Below are 20,073 nucleotides of genomic sequence, written 5' to 3'. Positions count from 1 at the left end.
AAGTGAAAGAAGTTGAAGAGTCACTTTGGATTGTTTTTGTCTTCCTCCTTATTTGGATTATTTGGGCTTTTTTGTCCTGCAAATAATATGGTTTTGAGTATGTGCAGGTGGAGTATTAAGACAGCTGCCTAGAGATGGACTGTGCCTTAATTGTATTACATAAAATCTTTTAATTTTCAAACTTTGCTGCCAGAAGAGGAGTTATAATAAGGTTTTATATTGCCAAGGAACATTTTCTCTTGTATTTTTATAGATTCAAATATATTTTAAAGAAATGGAAAACATCTCTTAAAAAAATCAAAAAGCTTCTTTTTTTTCCCTTTTTTTTCTTATTTGTGGGAAGCATTGGAAGTCCAATACAAGAAAACAGCAAGTACTGATAGAAATGAAGACGGAAGCTGCATTTCCTAACTGAACTGTAAAAGTGTTTTGCAATAGATAGCCAGTTCCTGACCTCCCAAAGTGCTCCAGTAGTACATCGTTAATACCTGTAAATAAGTGCTTGCAACCAGATTCAGAAGTAGGAAGAAGAATGCCAGTCAAGAAGAAAGGTGGGCTATGAAGCTTCATATCTCATATTGCGTCCTCATTTTGTTAGGTTGTTGATTTCTAGTACTTGAAATTTCAAATTAAAAGTGTTTTAATGGGGGATTGAAATTGGTTTTCTTTTGCACCGAAAATGGGAGAAGAATCTGTGCGCTTAGAATAATAATTTTTAAAAGTATTTTTGTGCCACGTTTTAAGACTTGTCATGTCAAATTTGGCCTCAAATAGTTATTTTGTAAAGATCAGCCATCAGAGATCTTGAACACGCACCAAGAGAAAAGCTTGGCATTTAATTTTGTGAGAAGCCTCTCTTACAAACGCTAATGAATTTTAAAATCATAGGTTTAATCTATTATCTATTCTGTACATGTTTGGTGGATAAACATTAGCCATCAGTAGCAGCATGAATAAATAACAAAGTTTCAAGGCTAATTTGAAACAAAAGTTATGAGAGTTGTGTTTTGAAGGCGATTTGAACGTGGGTTTTTTTTAAATGTGATTTTAACTAACTTTGTTTTCCATGCTTTAATGCAATATAAAAGTACTATCTTTATGACTGTAGTATGGCAGCATTTAAGAAAATAGGACCCGTCTTACGTTTTGCCCCGTCTCTCCTAAAGTTTGTGATTACAGCAAGCATAGAAGCAGCATTGGAAAATGTGGTTTCCAGTGTTCAGACAAGCACTGGGGAATATATGAGGTCAAATTCTTACTCTGAAAACACTTGTAGACCTTAGGTTATTTATGGTTCCTTGCAAATGTGACACCGATTTAAAATTTCAGAACATGCTAATAGAATAAATGGCATGTGACCCTTTTCTGTTTGGCTCATCTATCCAGATGTCCCTGGATCTGATATATCCCTGGATCTGATGATACCAAAACATGGGGGACAGAGCAAAAAGTGACTGTTACACAACAGAAATGGGGATATAGTCAATGTGACTATGGATTCTTTCCCTTGTAGGAATAACCCTTCAGTATTAGTTACGAGTTAACATTTACTATGTAAATAATGACAAAACCACGCAGATTGCTAGAATTATTTTCGTACAAAAAACAATAAATGGGATTCTGTGATTGTATTTTAACAGATGACAGTGTAGAAACAAATTTGCAAAACTGAAATATTTTAATGGATCATATTGTCATTCATCTAATTACTTACAATTATGTGTAGTAAAGATGGGAACGTCTATGGAGGAGCACCATCCCTTAATAATTCCTCCTGCTGTGCTGCAAACATGTCACGCTGATGTACTGGTGAGGTGTGCGTACGCTACCTGTTTACAGAAGGAAAATCAAGACTGTCTTTTCCTATTTTAAGTCTTAGTCCTGAATTAGGTGATTGACACCAAGGATGTTTCTGTGCCGGCTGTTTAGCTGTAATTCAGTTTCAAAATACTTGCTGCGGGATTTTTTGGGTGAAATCTTATGGGCTTCTTTGTGCAGAAGTTAGATTGGCAATCGTAGTGGTCCCTTCTGGCCTTAAAAATCTGTGGATTTCCTGTTTGTTTCAAGACAGTCTGGGTCAGTCTTAATGTACATCAAGGCTTTAATTTCTTCTTCTGCCTTATGAGTTACGTATTTTGACAATTTTGAAATATACACTCAAGAGACCCAAATATCCTCCTAGAAATACTTTAAACTGTCACATCAGTCAGTGTACTGAAGTTGCCAGTGTGAATGTATTTGAGTACTAAAAAGGGTATTGTTAAAAATTTATTTAAGCATGTAAATTGCAGGATTAAAAATGTTAGTGAATCAGCAACTTTATGATTATTTTGAATGACTTATCTAGTCCATGCAATAGACTTTAACTTTCTAAATGTAATTAAAAGCATGCTGGCAACTTGAAACATGCTAGCATTTTAAGTTAAATCTGCTATTGTTACAAGTAATCCCTAATATTCCTATGAATATTAGGGAGATTGAGGAGATTTTGCCCTGTTTTGTTTTTTTTTTTTTTCCCATTTATTTGCTTTGTGATTTTGACAGCACTTTGTGCCTAACTGGTTTCATATTTCTGTTGATGATTATTTTTGCCTTTTATGGTCTTATGTATTTGGGAGTTTATGTCTACTGTCTTTCCTACCTATGCCATCTGCAGAAATCTCAGTGGGATACTCTCTTCTAGGCTGTGCAAAAGTTTGTATTTCAATAGCAGCATTAAGGACAGGATTATCCCTCTCCCTTTCAGCACTTCTCTATGTGTTGCTATTTTGGATTTGATCAAAATATTCTCCTAAAATCAATCTCGAGACAGAGAAACCTGTAAAAACAAGTTTTAAAATATCCTGAGATTTGTCACTGGAAGTTGTTGCCAACCACTGCTTTCTGTGGCATTGGCGGGTTCTCGGTCTTTCTGAAGAACAGGGAATGCATTTTGAGCATTTGCCTTTGAAAGAGCTCTCACATTCAGTACTGGTCTAAAATTTCACATAGCTTTGGACCTAATTTACACTTCACCTTACTGCTTGATACGATGTCTGCCATCTTGCTTTTAAAAGTCTAGGCCTCTTCAGTCTGGAAAAAAATAGTTTACTTAATAGTAAGAAACATACCTTAGAGGAGGCATTGGTTTCTTACGGATGTGGAAGAAAAGGCTTGCTACTGGTTCTGATCATGTTTGTGTCAGTATGTGATTGCCCTTGCCTAATGTGCTGGAGTGAAAGGATTTTGTTTTCTCGGTTCATTCGGGAGGGAAATAAGGCTCCACATTCCCAAGAATATTCACAGAGTTGGCATGCTTGCTGTCAGTCTCAGCAAAAAAAAAAAAAAAATCAGCAAGGCTGGAAAGGGAGAACGGCGTACCCTGCAGGCGTTGAATGTGTTCCCTTTAGATAAGGGGCGAGACATTGTATGGATTATTGCGTTAGTGCTGCGTGATTAAACAAATGACTATTCTCTTTGGCTTTTGGTTGCTCATCTTTCATTTAAGTACACTTACAGTTTTAAATCAGATGAGAGATTTGATTTTAGTTATAAAATTATTTGTTGGACAGTGCCATTTAGAGACAATATGGGGGTGAACAAATTTGAGAAATAAATTATTTTAGCTTAATTTTGACTTTACTTTCACAAACAAACTACAATATGTTTGAATACAACTATTCATAACAAATCGATGGACCTTGAGGAAAGCTTCGCTTCAAAGTACAATAGTACTACCATACAGAAGTGAAGTCAGGTCACTCAGCGAAGTCGTGTTTTTGTGTGGTTTTAGATGTCTTCTCTCCCTCCCTCCCTGAGTGACTTAGCCGAGTTGATTTCTGTTAACTGTAAGGGACTATATTTAGATCTGTAATTGCATATATTTTGGATTCATCTATGGAATAGTTAAGAGCGTGAAATGTTACTGTAATTCATTCATGTCTTTCACAGTGACGGAAAGAACTAATTAGATCCATGCTCCTCTGTGATGGAGACCAGATTCCAGATTTGGAACCCTGCTAGTGATTCACACGGAGATGGCAGGAACCCCCCCATCTAGATGCCTGGCTGCACATGTGCTTCTAGACTAACCCTGTCGTCGTCTTTACACATCTAGCTATGTCTAGGCAGCAAGAGATACGTGAATGCTGGGATTTATACTGCCCTCACCCCACTTTCTGTCTCTGAGAGTGAGAGGAATTGTATCTTTAGCCAGCTGAACCCTGTGGGCTGCTATTAATATCATCTTGACTCACTCCACCTTGTAGCCAGTTTATAAAGGCACGCTGATTCTGTTTGTCATGCAATAACTTTTTTCATCATACCTCTTATATAAAGAAATGCCTTCAAGAACATGTTTTATTAAGCACATTAGTGTCAAGAATTAAAAAGTCTCAATCTGATCCCATGTGGACTACTTCTGTGCCATTAAGAAGAATCTGACAGATAATGCTTTATGAAATGCTAGATTTTGTAATGGTAATGCTAACTTTATGTGGCTGGTCTGTTGAAAGGAAGGGGTCTAAAAACAACTCGGCAAGAACTTTTAAAGCAAAGTTCATAAAGGACCAGACAAAGCTAGCTCCCATTAATGCACTGGAGTTCTGCATGCCCTCAATCTCTTTAAACTGGCAACTTCTTTTTAGGTAATAAAATTTAAATTTAGGATCATAACTTTTTTGTGCTCAAAAATCTTGGTGAATGTAGTTGTAGGCTCCTTACAGCTTACAGCAGGAAATCCAGCGCATATTGGAGATTTTTGTTTCCATTTTACTTCTAAGAAGTCATTGGTATTACAGGCTTTTTGTCCTTTCAGTTGCTGAATAAGTATTCTCAAATAAGTACATGGCTAAAAGGCCACATTTTTCACTCCAAGTTCTGTTCGACTACCTCTCAGTTTTTACAGTGAATCGACTGGGAGCACAGCAAAGTTGTAGGTTATGTTTACAGACTGCGGAAAGAACAATTTTAGTTTTCCACGAGTTAAACAAACAAGTGGCTGAAAATTGCTATCTAAACTTTGCCAACTTTCACCATAAAGCTTTGCTTTAAAGATGTAGCTGCTTTTATGGCAGTAATCTTTTCCCAGCCAGACATTGTTTCCTCTATGAGAAACAGTGAGATATTTTGCACACAAAAGGACTGTAGGAGCAGGCATAATACAGAACAAGTCTTTGTTTTATAAATGCAGGCTGCAAAGCTAAGTGGACTCTGGACTGGGAATAGTGAAATTTGTATTCTTTTTCCCGCTCTACCATTGTTCTGATATTTGTCAGATGTTTAGTGCAGATCCATCCCATTTTAATTGCCCCACCTACGTAGGGTGCCCAGCTTGTTGTCTTGGAGGGCTTCTTTGATCAGCAGAGAGAGATCCACCTTCAAAGGGCATTTTAACCCACCTAGGATTTGAATTGTCTTCTTCACGATTGTCATCTTCTCTCTCTCCACAGACCACAGATGGAACATAGGGTAACCACACTAAATCACTTCCTTCAGTTAGATGATGTCTCAGTCTCCCATATAAATTTTAGTGGAAAAGCTATCTCCTTAGCTGAGATATTTATGAGAGCTGGCGTTGTGTGTTCTGAGTGCTATAAATTAACACTATTCATTATTTTTGTGGGGAAAAAAGTGTTATAAATTATTGTACTGTTAGTCAGTAGGACTGGAGGCAACCATAGTGTTGATGCAGACAAAGAGGCAGCTGTGCATCCTCTCCTCCATTCCTGTTAAATGCATATTGCACTCAGTAGAAGTAACGGTGTCTTGCATTATAAGCATATTTTTTTCCTTCTCATCCTCTCTTCTTTCCTTCTGCATTTGTTCCAGATGGCCAAGTTAGATGTCAGAGGGTGACCATGGAGAAAAAGCTGAATTTGCAACTAGTGGGCAAATGTGATCAAGGATGGTTTTGCAGTCCCTGCTTCAGCACAATGAGAAAAATCTGCCTTACTCAGATTTGCTTGTTTTGGTCAGGTCATACCAAGTTCTTGCTTCTTACAAGTATTGAAGGTCTGTTTCACTATGGTATCTTCTTGTAGTTACTGTAGATTAAAACAGTGCCAAACAACATCTTTATAAAAATAAAGATCATGTTTTCTCTTGTCATATTCATCCCAGAAATAGCCAGTGAAGCTACCTTGACCTGATGGGTGATGACAGTAGTAACCAAGATAAAAAATATGTGAAGGAACCGTTTGCTTTTTAATGGCTGTGGTCCAGAGGAGCTTTTGGTGGCATTAAACTCTCTTCGTCAGGACAAGTTAGTGCAAATGTCCTTAGGTCTGTCTTCACTTTTGGGATGAAGAGGTCAGTGCTTCCTTCAAAACACATTTATCAGGGAATTGCATCGTGTCGAGTTTCCTGGAAGGAGGGAACCTGGACAATTTATGGTTTTACAAACAGAAACCGATACTTTATGTTTTACAGTGCCCCTCTCTCCCCTGGCTGTATGGCATATATCGCATTATGCTGCAGTGGAATAATTCAAGTCACCTTCCAATTCCAACACCAACTTCTAGGTGTTGTGCGCTACAGTAATACTGCCTTGCAGATGGATGCCTGCTGAGATGTGCTTTTAGCAAAAAAAAAACCCAAACCAAACTTTGCAGATCTACAGATTCAATTGTTTAATGTCCAAAACATAGCATTCATTTTCTGTTGTTGCCTGGAGGCACGTGTTTTGTTTATCAACTCAGAGACACCAGTCTAATACAAAGGTTCTTAAATGAAAAGTTCCAAAGTGAATGTGAGAAAATGTAAGACCATAATGCGCATTTTGGTACTAAATAAAGGCGGTTTAATCTCATTCCATTTTCATTTTTTGCATCTCTAGAAAGATGTCAGTGTTACTGAATTAGATCTGAATTTTCTTAATTCCACATTTTTTTCTTTCATGTGAAATAATACTTCTTTTGTATGAGTTTGGAAGTTATTTATTCCAGAACAGACATCTTTTTGTTAGCTTTCTGTCTCATTCCGGTTTTCACATTTAGGATAATTTTGATGTTGAATGTTCTTTTAAAGCAAAAAAAAAAAAAAAAAAGCACAGCAGCTGTAATAAGTGTATAACTTCTGGCTTTTACTCTTGTAACTATACATCAAGCTCCACTAGTTTTGTGTATTACATACAATTAGATTGTAGGCTCTTCAAAGCAGGGCTCTTTAATAATTTTACACTGTTAAGATGTCAATTTACATTTATTCTGCTGCATAAATAGGAGGTTTTCATTTGGTGCTGCATTATTTCGGAGGTTTGAGGCTTCATTTTTCGTTCTGTCTTCATATTTGCATTGTTGATTTAATATTAGCATTTGTACACCTAGATTTTAACGTTGTGACACTTGAAAGACAGAAACGAGAAGTTCAGGTGAAGCTACTTATATTTGCAGAGTTTCTGTAGTTTTAGGAGGAGTCTCAGGGCCTGAGAACCTGCTCACGCTGGTGTCTGAGACGCAATCAGCCTGTGTAGCCAGGGCAAGAAATTTGAGAAAGGATCACTAACGAGCAGGCCCCACATTACCTTCAACGTGGCTGGGAAAAAAGCGCTCACTGAAAAGAAAGACTGGCCCCGGTGGGGTTAGCGGCTGATCTCAGCAGTTGCTGAAGCCCTTCTGGGGTCCCTGAGGAGAAGTGATGCGGTAGGAAGAACCCAGGTCCCAGGGTGAGCCACTGATAATGAAGAAATACGTGGACTCTTCTTTATTATGGTAAAGCACGACAGATAAGAGGAACAGCTTATACGCTAAATACTAAGTATTTTTTCAAGATTTCATTGTAGTTTACAGGCAGGGGTGAGTGGAGGAGGGATATCTGTGGGGTTGCAGGGGTCAGTCATTCCCGTCTGGGGGCACTAAAGCAGGAATGCGGCTTGGTTTTCAAGACGCTTTCTGATAAACAGAAATGTGGGAGAAAAGTTGTGATTTTATGCTGAGCCAGTCACTAACTGATCTTTATATAGTTATCCTATTCCTTGGGTAAATACAGTTAGTCACCTTTAAAGGAATATATTTAAAACTAAAAAAAAAAATAAATAAAAGTAGCAGTTTAACAGAATAGATGTATGGTTACATGTTGTAAAATCAACCGTGAAGATACTTAGACAACAAACTTGTATTGCAGCTAATCATCATTGATAATTGAAATTTTTCTTAAGGAGACAGTTTTCCTTATAGTGAATTACACAAAAAGTCTGATTCTTAAGAAACAAGCAAAAAAAGAACCCAAGCACTCTTTTTTATCATTGCTTCCCTGGTCATTTCTGCGCGTGTGTCATGTTTCCTAAAGCTGATGCTCCTTCTGTCCGGCTTCATCCACCAGTCTCTGTTCTGCAGCATTACTGGGTCTTCAGCAGGAGTTTAGAGATTGTGCTTTAAGACAAATTTAATTCCAGAAAAGAAAATAAGAGGCTTTGGAAATGTAAACCATGTACAAAAGTTGCAGGGGCTGGAACTGTTTAGCCTGGGAAACAGGAGACTGAGCAGGGGAGGGACATGACAAGTCACACAATATAGAAGAGGCTATAAAGGGAATAATGGTCGTTTGCTTTCCACATCAACATCTGGAGGACAAGAAGTAGTTGTCCTGATCTACAATAAAAAAGATGGAAATTATAGAGTAGAAAAAAACACTAGAACCTTCAAGCTCTGAAATGAGATGGTGAGGGATCTTGTGGACTTTGTAGGAGGTTACCAGTGCAGTTAGACAGGCATCGATGGGATGGATGTAAGTCTGGGTCCTTCTGCACAGCAGGGAGGTAAACCGAAAACCTAATAGGGCTCCTCCAGGCTCTGTGTGTCTGTAATTTCTGTTTCTCAGAGAATTCCGCTGACAGATCATAGCATAACTGGTGCCCTTCAAAGCAATCTGACATGCAGAGCATTTAGCCCTGTTCGTTGCATCATCTGCACAAATCAAGGTTCTGTAAGAAGAGACTGCTGGGCAACTGCTGCAGTTTGATTGCTGCCTTTTGCCCTGGCTGTTTGTGCGACTGCATGTTAACACAGTTCTGTGCAGAGCTGCCTGTCCTCCTTACTCTAGTCCAGTTTCCCTTGGCATTTGGATGCCTGGTGTCCCCTTAATATACCTGAGCATATACTATTGCCTCGTTCTGTGAAATTTGCTGTGGTACTTGTGCAGCGGTTCTTCTCACAGAATATCTGGCCCATTACTTGTCTGCTCACAGCATCAAGGTCTAGAATAACAGCACTTCACAACTAAACTGTTCCTAAATTTGTGTTTTGCAGGAAAGCAGTCTGTGCAGAGAATTCACCGAGGCTACGGTTAATTTGGGGAGGTTGCACTTCTTTTTACAGTTAACGGAGAGCGAGGGCAACTCGGAATGCGACCTTAACTTTAAATATCATTCCTTGAAAGAGTTTCTCCAGTGGCCCGAGATTAATCTTCACAGACCATATGTCAGTCTCCTCTGTATGCTGATCTGGTTCCTAAAAGCTGAAATCCCAGAAATAAGCCTGCCTGGTAATCCCTTAAATGATGAACCCCCCTTTTCTCCGTCCACTTGTTTTCCCTAGCAGGACAGAAGATGGGTTGACGCGTCATGCGTATTCTCAGGAGCTGTTATTTTTAACCCTTTTGCTTGTTTGTTGTGAATGCTCATCACGCTGGGTGATAGTATTTGTCACATACGTAATGCCTTATGTTTCCTCAAGGTTGCATAACCCATATGTTGCCTTTTCTTGGTAGTTCATTAAAGTCCTATCGCAGATATGAAGGGCCCAAGATGCTGAGAACTTTCTGGTTCGTACAGGGCCACATATTCCCTGTCTGCTTTCCCTCTGTGCAATCTGCTAGATTAATTTGTGTCTCATATTTATGTTTATATGTATATATTTTATCATTGTCATTTGTCTAATAGTTCTCAAGCCTTTTGAAGCATTGGAGCCTACAGCTTGTGTTTTTCTCAATCATCTTAGTATACTGTTTCTTGTGTTTCTTTCTAAAATTTAACAGGCTTACACCTCCAGTTTAGAAACTTCAGATTTTAAGATACAGTCTCATACAGGAGTTTTAAAGCCCAGGTGTGTGTACAGAGCATTGCAGACTAACAAGATTTGTTTCTTTGTGGTTGCTGTTTTGTGTGAAGATTAGGAAAGGTAAATGAGTTACTGATGGCTTTGGCTTGGATCAGTCCCAAGGCAGGTTGCCTGGAAATTTCTTATAAAATTTTGCATTCCCTCCTGTTGAACTATAACAACTCATTTTAATTTTTTGAGCTTTCCAGAGCAGAGGATCAAATCAAGAGATCTTAAAATAATTGAGGCAGGGAGCAGTGTTTGCTCAGACCTCTGGCTCTTTTGTCAGTGGTCATCTAAACGAAGGTATGAACTCTCCAGAAGTAAAAGTAGCTTTTGAGATCATTTTCTTCTAAAGTTATCAAAGTTCACTGGGAAAACTTCCATGCTCTCTTTCCCAGTGCTCTGATTGCATTTCTCATATCTATTTTGGCTGCTGCATTTTTCCTCCCCCCTTCTTCATGCCTTTTCCAGCTTTAGTGCCCTACATTTTCCCAGTTCTGCTTCTCCAAAAGGTGGAAAGGGTCTCCTGCAATATGTTGGTGTGTTTTCCTTTAAAAAGTCACCTATGCCGCAGATCTTGCAAGTCAGAAAATAATCAAAATCCCTCTTAGGATAAGGGAGCAGATACAATTAGGAAAAAAACGAGAAATTGAAATTAAAAAACCCTTAGTCTTATCAACTCAGGGTTAGAGTTCAACTAACGTTAAACACTGGTCACTGATGAAACAGATATTTTTTGTTTATTCTAAGTCAACATTTTTGCATACTGTTGCACCCCAAAAGTCTTTTCGTTCACAAACTCTGATGCCAATGGGAGGAAAGAAATGCAAATATGATCCTAAACTTACCACCAGGCTGTTGTAGGCTTCTGAGCAAACCTGGGCTTCCCTGAGAGGCCGTGGCTGCCTGATTCTCCCTTGTGCTGCTGCAGGGCGCTGTTAACCAGCCGACTGTGATTTCTCGCATGTGCAGGGCAGAAGTTTCCAGCTCCTGATGAGTTTGGAATCACATTTGCTTTTTTCCTCTCCATCTTCTGAACTCCCTTGCTTTGTAGCAGGAGTTGGGTGACAGGATCATAACCCTATGGAAGATAGCAGCAGCTCTCAGCAGACTTGCGGTTGTTCAAAGCACAGCAATTTGTCCGCAAAACCAGTGTTTGGGCCTGGTCAGTATTGTCTACGCGTCCATATAGGGTTCTGCCTATATGGCTTTATTGTGCCCAGAAGGAGCTATAAGGGCTTGAAAATAGGTACGTAACTGCATCTGCCTGAATTACGTGGTGCTTCCATCATCTGTTTCTTTGTTTTGAGTCATCATCATTCAACATAACCTGGTCTGAGGAGTTTCCAAAATGGACCTTCTTGGAGACTGGTTTTGAATCAGTTTTATCTTTCTCATATAGTTTCAATTAATCCTGTTAGAAAAATCTTTTCTGATTTAATTATTGAAAATTCATAGATATTCCTAAATTATCTTCAGATCTAATATATTTAGTTCACCTAAATGATAAATGGTTTGAATAACATCTGGGAGATATTTAGGAAAACTGTCTCCTGTATGCTATAGCTGTTCCCATAGACATCAGATTGTGTGAACTGCCATGTGCAGGCATGGCTGTGTCATCCTCTATCCCATACGAAGGCACAGTACGTGTCAAAGACTTGTTCATCAACACAGCTGTCTCCAGACCGGCAGAGCTGCAGTGCTTCAACTCTACTCGTACTATACTTCAAGTGCTGCGCCAGGTAAAGCGATAAAATCTACAGAATTTGCCAGGTAAAGCGAAAAAATCCACAGAATTGTTAGTTAGCTTGGGTTATTTGATAATCTCTTGGACAAGACACTGTAGGACCATAAACTCTCTGGTTTATCCTTAAAAAAATTTTTATTACTGTATTGAGATTCAGTGGTCGGACTTGATGATCTTAAAAGTCTTTTCCAACCTAAGTGATTTTATGATTCTATGTTTTGAGTATGATTTATTTAAACAAAACAGTAATGCATGTACTGTCTAGAATATATGTGATTTTTTGTAGGACTGTATCTTCTGAGTGGTTCGTGTCAAAGTCGTCTTTCAAAGCCAATAGGATCCCTTTAAAAATAGTGCCATAATATGCAAAGAAACAGTAAGAAAAACTAGAACTACGCCCAGCAGACTTCATGGGGCGCAGGTGATATTTTCTGTGGCCTTTTGTTAGCAGATGCTGTGGTTTAACCTGGTAGGCAGCTAAGCACCACCCAGCCATTCGGTCACTCCTCCCCAGTGGGGTGGGGGAGAGAATTGAAAAAAGAAAAGTAAAACTCATGGGTTGAGACAAAGACAATTTAACAGAGCAGAAAAGAAAGGGAAAATAATGATATGGTAAAAGAATATACAAAACAAGTGATGCACAATGCAGTTGCTCGCCACCTGCTGACTGATGCCCAGCCAGTTCCCGAGCAGCGGACCCCTGGCCAGCTTTTTCCTAATTTATATGCTGAGCATGATGCCCTATGGTGTGGGATATCCCTTGGGTCAGCTGGGGTCAGCTGTCCCGGCTGTGTCCCCTCCCAGCTCCTTGTGCACCCCCAGCCTCCTCGCTGGTGGGGTGGGGTGAGAAGCAGAAAAGGCCTTGACTCTGTGTAGGCACTGCTCAGCAGTAACGAAAACATCAGTGTCTCATCATCAATATTATTCTCATTCTAAATCCAAACCACAGCACTATACCAGCTACTAGAAAAAAGATTAGCTCTATCCCAGCTGAAACCAGGACAGCAGGCAAAGGACCTACTCAGGATCAACACGGAGGCCCACAACTTGGAATATTAAATTGTCTGTTCATTAGATTTGTGGTCTTGCTTGAATTTGGTTTTGGTGTAGGCACTGCAGAATGGTGGTACCGTAGAACAAAGATTTCTTGGTTGCATTTATGATACACTCTGACTGTAAGGTACAGGACCTATTTGGGCTGCTACAATGAATTATGTGCTCCAGTGGATATTGTCCTCCCATACATACAGTGATCTGGTCCTTCATGAAAACCACCAGTCTGAAATTCTTCTTGATGAGAAGAATGCGTGGGAATTCAGCTTCAGAAACTTTGGGTTTATTTGGGTGGCAGGGAATATGGTTCTTATTTGCCTATTGTGCTGCAGTCCAGGCAGTCAGTTCTTGCAGCTGAATATTATTTAAACTTTGTAGCTCTCCAACAGCCCCAAAAGGCAAAGTACTGGATGTCCTCATCTGCTTTGGGTAGAACTGGGAGTTGAAGATTGTTATCATCTTGGAGAGAGTACTTAGTATTCTTCAGACGTGCCATATTATTGTATTATTTCATATATCTGTTTGATTGTTGTGGTATGAATGTTGTGTGGCAGTGCTGAGCAGGATTATGCCCCATCGTGCTGAATACCGTACAAATCCATATGAAGATCTGGTCCCAAGTAATTTATAAGCAGTAAAGTTCGACAACAAGGCTGAAAGTTGCTTTTCGAAAGCCTAATCTAGTGCCAAAATGACTGGATATTTGAATAGTCTCCATAAGCCCCTTGGTTTTTCAGGAGTGCTCCAGTAGCAGTGGTGACACAGCCCCCTCCCTGACATGCTAAGGTACTCTTGGTCAAGATATGTTCCCAGTTGATACCAGAACATCAGTGGTGGCTTTCAGCAAGAGCAGGGCAGCCTGCGGGTGACTGGATCTCCCAGCACATGCAGCACATCACAGGTTATTTGGAAAACTGGATATACCGCTACCGAGTGCGATTGTGCAGGGAAAAGCTGCAACTCCACGCAGAAGCTTAGGGAAGGAGTAAAAATTAATGTGTCCTATTAAAGCTAGAGAGGAAAATTAGTCAGGAAGATAATTACTTGATCTGGGATTTAGCCAGGATTTAGAGTTAACACCAGAACTGTGCTCTGTTGCTGGTTGTTCCGTTTGTAGAGTTTAGGACTTGGTTCGGGGTCAGCCAAAGGTAGGCTTTTTTCATCTTGATGAACTGGAAAACAATAATTTCAGTGAAAATAAGAACTCTGCTCATACCCCCAAAGGACGCTACATTTTTGTAGCTGTTTTTTAAAATAAGAACCATACACTTTAGGGAAGGAATGATTAATGAAGGAGGGGATGTCAGCATGCTTCACCAAGAGACTAAGAAAGAATGAGTGGTAGGGCATCTCTTGTGTGGAGCCCAAAGGGAGGCAGGCATTCAAATCCCATTTTCCTGATTTCTCAGATAGAGAAAAGCGGGGTGGTATGAGAAAAAAAGGACACTTCTGAAAAGTGTCCTCAGTACTGGATACTTTGCAGTGGTTGTCCACCACTCTCTGCTGCTTCACTTTAATATAAATAATCATATATTCATTGCATATGCCTGTCTGTATTGGGGGGAAGGTGAATGCCTGATTCCATTCCATGCTTTAAGCTATTAACTAATTATTTTGTAGAGGGGAGCCAGAACTCTCAGTATATAGACGAAAGCGCAGGCGTCGCAGGTGGGTCAGACACAGTCATGAGGTCAGTGAAAAGTATGACGTGATTGGCATTTTCCAGGCAAAAGAAGCTGAGCTGACATGTAGAATTAGTCTTTATTCCCAGCCATTTATTGGGAATACCCCAACCATATCCCATTTGGACCCAGAACTTTGTTTCGAGGCTGTGCTTTTGGTTTGGGTGATCTGTGGTGGGAGCCCAGCCTGGGTGTTGTGTCCTGGCCTTTAAAAGAGCTGGTCTTTCTCTCTGGAGGTTCTAAGCAGGTCCTAAGTGCGCTGCTGGCTTTAGGTGGAAACAAGGCAGTTGCCTAACCCTTACCTGCCCCAGGGACAGCTCTCAGAGAAAGAAGGGGTTCCTCTTGGAGGCCCCCTCAAGGTGGGATTGCAGCAGAGAACTGTGAGCTCCTTCATTGTCTAAATGTCTACTCTGCTATAAAATGCCCCCTCATCTTCATATATATGTGATATATATGTATATGTGTGTGCATATATATATACACATTTAAATACCATTCCTTTTTATTCATTATGTTTTTCATTTCTCTGATAAAGTGCTTGTGACCAGACAGAATTTCTGTGAGGAGAAAGAAAAGAACCTGCATCTTCTTAAACATTAATCATTGATGAAATATTTCCCCCTTTTAATTTGAGAATGTTATCAACTTACAGAATACAAGTCGTGTCTCTGCCCCTACTGTGAACTCATCTAACTGTCACACCACAAGGCCCACGCTACAGGGATCATCTTCAAAATCCTTGGATGAACAAAGATGATCAGTTTTTACGTAGTGAAAAAGAAGTTTTCTTTCAGTTATTTAGAAAAAAGAATGATAAAATCAGACTGTTTTGCCTTTCCAAGCCTTTTTATTGAGTTTAATCTAACTAAGGAGTCTGAACCTCTCCTGATAATGAAGCTTGCGTTGAACTCTACTGTAAGAGATTTAGATTGAGGCACTTGTTTCACTATAATCATTAATTTGTATTTTTTTTACTGTTTGGTACTCTTGTTGCAAACTTGGTGGCAATATAATTACAAAAGTGTGTGCAGATATCTCAGTGTCATATACATATGTGTGTGGACATTTCTGTGAGCTGGTTAGGATGAGGAGGAGGAAAGGTGAAGTCCGATTCTCCATTTTCCTCTATTTTCTTATACGTAAGATGGTGATATTTGGATTTCATACAATTTTATATGTATGTCACTCATACTCTTGGCAAATGACTACACAAAGATAATAGCAGTAGGAGAAACAGAGAGCTCTCTGTCTCTGGACTCTTACAGAAAGGCTGGATTGCTACATTTGAGCCAACACATGAATGGAAGTCTGCTCTCAAAGTCTCATTTTTACCAAAGAGGTAGATAGCCATTTTGTGTAGTGAGGGAACAGAAAAAAAAAAAAACACCACCCTCTTGGACACCTGCCTTTCAGATACACATTTGCTATTCAGAGGACAGAGAACTGAGTGCTGCAGATGCCAAGCAAACACTTTCATGTCTTCTCTGAATATGTTTTAAGGCCAGTTTTCCTGCATGGGTATCCATAATGGTTATTGTCTATAATTTTGAGGCTTCTGCAAATTGTAATTCGGTCCAAACCCCATAGCTTCCAGCTGGTTTTGGATAAAGGAAGGTTGAACACTTGTTGTAGATGCCATTCAAAAGATCATTTTCCCTTGCAGGGAGATCTCAGACACACAGTAATCTTCCTGGTTTGGTGTTGGGTTAATCCCTCCGTTTTGCCTATGTTGCTCATGGCATACAGATAACGACAGAGTGCAACAAAATTGTTGTAAATATTCCTTACATGTGTGAACAATGCCTTTGGAAATGTGGAGTTAATATTTGAGCATTTAAATACTTTCCAGAGCCAATAAAAGACTTTTTTTTTTTTGTACTTGTTCATTTTTAGATACTGACCGAGCTTTAGTGCTGCTGGAAGAATATTGCAAAAAACTAAGGAAACCAGAAGAGCAACAACTGAAAAAAGCCATCAGAAAGGTGATGGGCATCTTTAAGAGCAGCTTGTTTCAGGCACTTCTAGGTAGGTACCAATATTTAACGCTAGATGTATGCTCTTGAAGGCCAGAACTAGGTCGGACCTAGTAACTTTCTTATTGGTCACTATTTAATTTGTGTTTACAATGGAACAGTTGAGATGATCCTTCCAGGTCCTCTGTGGGGAAACTTGTTGTCCTGATATTTCAAAGGTACTTTCTTATTTATAGTGAAAGAGTAACAAACACTCATGCAAGGTAAGGCATTGAATGGTTATTCCTAAACCTTTCTGCTTTCCTTTGTTTAATGGAAGTTACTGAACCAGAGTAGGATATAACTGATTATGCAAAGTTGAAGATGAAGCCATCTCCACAGAGGTAAATGGCTAAAGTTTCATTGATTTCACTGGCACCAAGTAGCATCTAAAATCTGTGTCTTTTGCATTATGTTTTTGTGAAAAGTGTCAGCCAAAGAAACTCAGAAATGACTCAAGAAAAATGCTTAAGGACACAGTGATACTTTGGCAGAATGTTCCCATCCATATGATGTCTCAGTGGCCAAATAGACATGCTGGTGGATCTCTCAGTCTTTCTTCCATTTACTTGAAGGTCCCTGTTTCACCTTGTAAATGATGGTACTTGTCAAAATCGAGCACTTGGTGTTTTGGAGCTTGATATAAAATAACCTCCAGAAGTTATTATATATAATGTTTTCAAGGTCATGAATGTACCCGTGTGCTGTAGCACCTCTGTTGTCCCTTGTGCCGTGCCTGTGCCTGTGCTGCCAGTCACGGGAAGTGGTGACAGTAACTGTGCATCACCCTTGCTCTGCCTCCCTCTGCCCTCTTGCTCACGTTGCATTGGCCCCTCGGTGTTTTATTCCTTCGCAACCATCTGTAAATTTTGTGCACAACTAGTCCGAAGGGCACATTTCTTAACACAAATGATGTTTGTGGAAGCACACGTGCCTTCAAGTTATGGTTGTTTGAAGCCAGAGTACCAGTTGTGCTCATTGCAGAGCTACAATCAGTAGCAGTTAGAAAAAACCCTTGATTATACATCATAAAAGTAGAAGCACATCCATACTGCACTATTACTGTGAAGATGATGGAGGTCCAGGAAGAGTTTCAGTAATTTCTGTAGCATTTATGAAAAATGTATGTTACCAGTCTCTAACATTTCCTGCAAATGGAAGTAATTCATGTCAATGCTATTTTACTTGTAATTTCTCTCAGCTTCTTTAAAGTGATTAGCTTTATTTTATAAATGCTACGTAATTTTTAATTGCCGTGTACTCTTTAAAAAAGGAAATTTTATAAATGCTATGTAATTTTTAATTGCTGTGTACTCTTTAAAAAAGGAAATAGATTAATAATTGAATGGTATTTACCAAATAGTTATAAACAGATTTGAACTAAAGAATGAAAAAAGATGGGGCGTTTCTGTATTATTTTTGTGAAGATAGCTATGGATATAAAAGTTCGTGCTGAAGAAATGCACAAGTCACAGAAGTGACGTTAGCTGTACATTTACTTCTGCAATACTTTGAAGTAATCCTTCAAAGTCTTCTAACAACATGTGTGCTTTGTGTGTGGCCACACTGCAATATTTGTTGATGTATTACATATGCCAGAAATGAAAAAGTGATTATAGCTACATTAAGGTTGAATCCAAAGAAAAAATGAAATCTTTTGATTGCCACAATAACAGATTGAGGAGTGTGGCGTTACAGAAGTTAGATAGCATTTTAATTTGTAGGCCTGTGCATGTCTTTTTTCTTGTTCTTAAATGCTTCTTTTTATAAAAGAGATCGAGGAATTACAAGATGTGTTCAAAGTCTCTCATTATTACATGTGGTTTGCTGTTTGGTTGGTCTAGGTTGTGGAATAACACGAAAGAGTGACCTCTCATCAGTATTTTAAGTGTGGTAGATGATGTTATTACACAATCAGTAATGAGGTTCTTGCATAATCAGTATTTCAAAAAACCCCACTTCTGTGACAACTGTTTTAGCTTCCCGTCACAGTTTCTTCCATTCACCTGTAAATCAGACCACCATGCAAAGAAATACCTAAGGCAGAGTTTCTGGTCTCTTTTTAAGTTCTGTATTGCTAATGTTCCTTCGTCTTTTATATTTACAGAATGTCTAATGGTCTTGAAGGCGTCCATTTTTGAGTGCCAAATCTTAATTAGACTTAGTTTTCAGAGTCTGACTGTTCGTTAGTTTCCAAAACTTGATCTCATTTACAATTGTCAAGCATTGGTTTTATCCAGAATTCATTGACCTTTTGAATATTTAGGCTGTAACTGCTAATGAAAAATGTGATTTTTGTACAGAATCATTAACCTGGATGCAGAAATGCACAGTCCTACCAGGTGTAAAGTTAATGTAATTTTTTGTGCCAAATTTGGTTTTTGCACGTCCTACAGCTATAGTAGAATTTGATTCCTTTATGAATAAATGCAGCTGTTGTAACCATCCCTGTCCTTTATGTGAGCGTTCAGTTCTCATTAACTTCCAAAATGCTCTAAAAATCTGTAGGATTTCTTTAAATTGCGTATAACTTGAACCAATGAAGAAGAGTAAATAGAGTTAGAGGCACCTAAGCTTAAGTGTTGTCTAGTTCCGTTTGTTCTCAAATTTATGTTTGTGTGATTGTGTTTGAACTTGGGCTCCCAATGCGCACGTGATTGTTTTTAGCTTCAATGTGTTTCATAAATATTAACCGTTGACGGCTGCACAAGGGACTAACATGAGAAAAATGAGGATTCAATAGTTTTCGTACGTATATTCTACACATGCAAGAAGTGATTACAAATATTGAAGTAAAAGATCTGTAAGTGATTTACAGAAGATTATTGAAGGATTGTCCTTTTACATTTTAATTTGGGTTCAAAAGCATCTCCTTCTCCCTTCGGGCTGTTCTTGTTGCTGGACTTCTTGCTCGAGTCGCTGTGTTCGGTTACAGCTGAGTTAGTTGCTAAGAGGCACATTTTCAAAGTGACATGCGGAGCTGCTGTCTTTGGTGTCCCATTTACACTCCAGGGGCCCAAACACAATGCTTTGAAAATCCAGCCCTAAGAGGAAGGAGGAGGAGAAACTCTTCAGAAGGAGCGTGCAAGGGGAAGAACCCATATTTAGATATTGACATTACTCTTAAGTTAATTCCTAACTATTTTCACCAGAAGGATTGTACCAATCCTTCTATGTGCGGTGAGGAGTTATGGTACTGTTGTTATTACGAGCTCGTGAGGATTTTTGCTTTTTGTAGGGTCATCTGTAGCTAGATGATAATAAAATCACAGGGTCCTCTCAAATTGTAGCACATGTCATTCTGATGTGAACATTTATTTTTTTAAAACCCTGCAAGGAAGAGGAAATGAAACCTGCAGAAATCCAAAGGCCTCGTTTGTTGGGATTGTCTCCTAACGGGGCATCTTGGAGGCACTGTGCAGAGATAAAGAAGGAAAACCAGGAAAGAAAGTAATAATAGTCATCTGGACATGTCAAAACAACCAAACAGTTGGGTTTTTTTATGAAACTTAATCCGTTTTTATAATGCAATACATAGTTTAGTACAATTAATTTCTAAA

At 39.1% G+C, this 20,073-nt stretch overlaps 1 protein-coding gene across 6 annotated transcripts in view; it reads left to right on the top strand.

Moving 5' to 3' along the window:
- Positions 1-410: 410 nt before the first annotated feature.
- Positions 411-20,073, top strand: part of DLG2 (discs large MAGUK scaffold protein 2) — a 1,061,109-nt gene continuing 1,041,446 nt past the window's right edge. For all 6 annotated transcript variants that reach the window (XM_087758910.1, XM_087758908.1, XM_087758909.1 and 3 more), the window contains exons 1-2: positions 411-551; positions 16,395-16,526. In XM_087758910.1, the coding sequence (XP_087615036.1) occupies positions 533-551; positions 16,395-16,526 (151 nt within the window). In that variant the 5' untranslated portion in view covers positions 411-532. The remainder of the gene's footprint in view (positions 552-16,394; positions 16,527-20,073) is intronic.

The sequence above is a fragment of the Nipponia nippon genome, unplaced genomic scaffold (genome assembly GCF_047370975.1).
Source record: "Nipponia nippon isolate SJK-2023a ecotype South Korea unplaced genomic scaffold, ASM4737097v1 scaffold_2, whole genome shotgun sequence".
Lineage (NCBI taxonomy): Eukaryota > Metazoa > Chordata > Aves > Pelecaniformes > Threskiornithidae > Nipponia > Nipponia nippon.
Note: the sequence above shows the minus strand (reverse complement) of the source record. Positions and strands in the feature narration are given on the sequence as shown.